Consider the following 1,550-nt stretch of genomic DNA (forward strand, 5'->3'; position numbering starts at 1 on the left):
GGGCGGGGTTCACTCAAAAGCTAAGGCAACATTAGCGTCTGGTGAGATGGGGGTGTTTGTTTTTTTTTAAGTTGCAAGTTCAAATGTTAGGTCAGCCACAAGCCACATCTAGTAAAGTACTACAGTATGCAGTTACTCATGAATAAATATAATTTTTCACTCACGAATGCAGAACCTTAAAAGCATGGAAATACACAAAATGCATTCTCAATCTTAGTAATTAAGTTAGCTTAATTTAATGATGCTGTGACAGATACCTCCATTCCTTCACAAATCCCTCACATTCATTGCCCTACGAAGCTGCACTGGTAGAGATTTTTCCGGCTGATACCAACAGCTGATTTTTAAGGAGGCATACTGGCCGATACCGATCCGATTTCTGATACCCGACCCTGCAGCGTGGAGAGCTGCCTCCAGCTGATAAGTCTTGTGTGGTAGAAGGGAAGAGGGGAGGGAAGGGGCTGGGGGGCGCAGATCAAGGCCTCCGCAATGAGGGAAGGTGTGGGGCTGGGGACAGCACTACCCAGCCAGGGTGAAGCAAGTGCGAGACAGTGCCACGGCTCATCTGGGGGCCGCGTGGAAGGGAAGGGAAGCTCCCGCTGCTGCGCACCGCTGGTCTGGGAGCGCACGGTGGGGGCGGAGGGAGGTGTGTGTCCCCAGATCTGCTCAGGGTGGGCATGCTGGGGCCAGGACTGCACCAAGCTCTTCCTGGTGGGGCAGGGCTGTGGTGAATGTGTGGCTGCAGCACCCCCCCTCCCAGTAGCCCCTTCCCAGCACAGCTCCGCCCCACTGGGAAGAGCTTGGCACAGCCCTGGCCCCAGCCTGCCCCAAGCAGACCCAGGGGCACACTTTTAGCACTAAAATATGTTATCATATAGGTGCACAGAGTTCCATGCACATATTCCATATTCCATTGAGTTTGTGTGTTGGTGACACAATTTTATAAAACTGGAAGATACTGCAGTGACAGAAATTAAAGAACTTTTAACATATAAATAGAAAGCCTCTATTAAAGCACCACAAAAAAAAAAAATCATTAAGTAGGATTGGGTTCCAATAGTATTATTTTTAAATGCCCAAGAAGGATGTCCTGATATCTAGGAGAACAAGAGCTCCTGAAAACAGTTTTTAAATTGAGATCTGCTAACTAAAGTGAAAGTAATTCTCACCAACATCGTTTTTCCATTTCCTGGAGGGCCAAACAACAATAGTCCTCGTGCAGGAGCTCTAAGTCCTGTAAATAACTAGAAGAGAGATACTGCATTACAAGAGAATACCTTTGGAAGGTTAAGTAGTGTAACTAATTGGGAGACTGGAAAAATTCTACAGAAGTTATTGCTCTAGTTCATTAAATTCTTGATCTCTATCATCTAACAAAACATACTAAAGCTCAGAATATTTCAGTGCTCAAAATTCTGACTCATTCATGAAAACTGGAGACTTTATAGCAAATAAAATATCTGAATTGTAAGAAAAATAATAGCCCCAGACCCAAGCATACTTGGTTTAAAATAGGATATAAAAACAGGATCCTAAAATAGGGACAGCAG

At 45.1% G+C, this 1,550-nt stretch overlaps 1 protein-coding gene across 2 annotated transcripts in view; it reads right to left on the bottom strand.

Annotated features, from left to right (window-relative positions):
* Positions 1-1,550, bottom strand: part of SPAST (spastin) — an 87,395-nt gene that overhangs the window by 33,310 nt on the left and 52,535 nt on the right. For both annotated transcript variants that reach the window (XM_019527138.1, XM_019527137.1), the window contains one exon: positions 1,170-1,244. In XM_019527138.1, coding sequence (XP_019382683.1) covers positions 1,170-1,244 — 75 coding nt within the window. The remainder of the gene's footprint in view (positions 1-1,169; positions 1,245-1,550) is intronic.

The sequence above is a fragment of the Gavialis gangeticus genome, unplaced genomic scaffold, assembly GCF_001723915.1.
Source record: "Gavialis gangeticus isolate Ggan-Ray unplaced genomic scaffold, GavGan_comp1, whole genome shotgun sequence".
NCBI lineage: Eukaryota > Metazoa > Chordata > Crocodylia > Gavialidae > Gavialis > Gavialis gangeticus.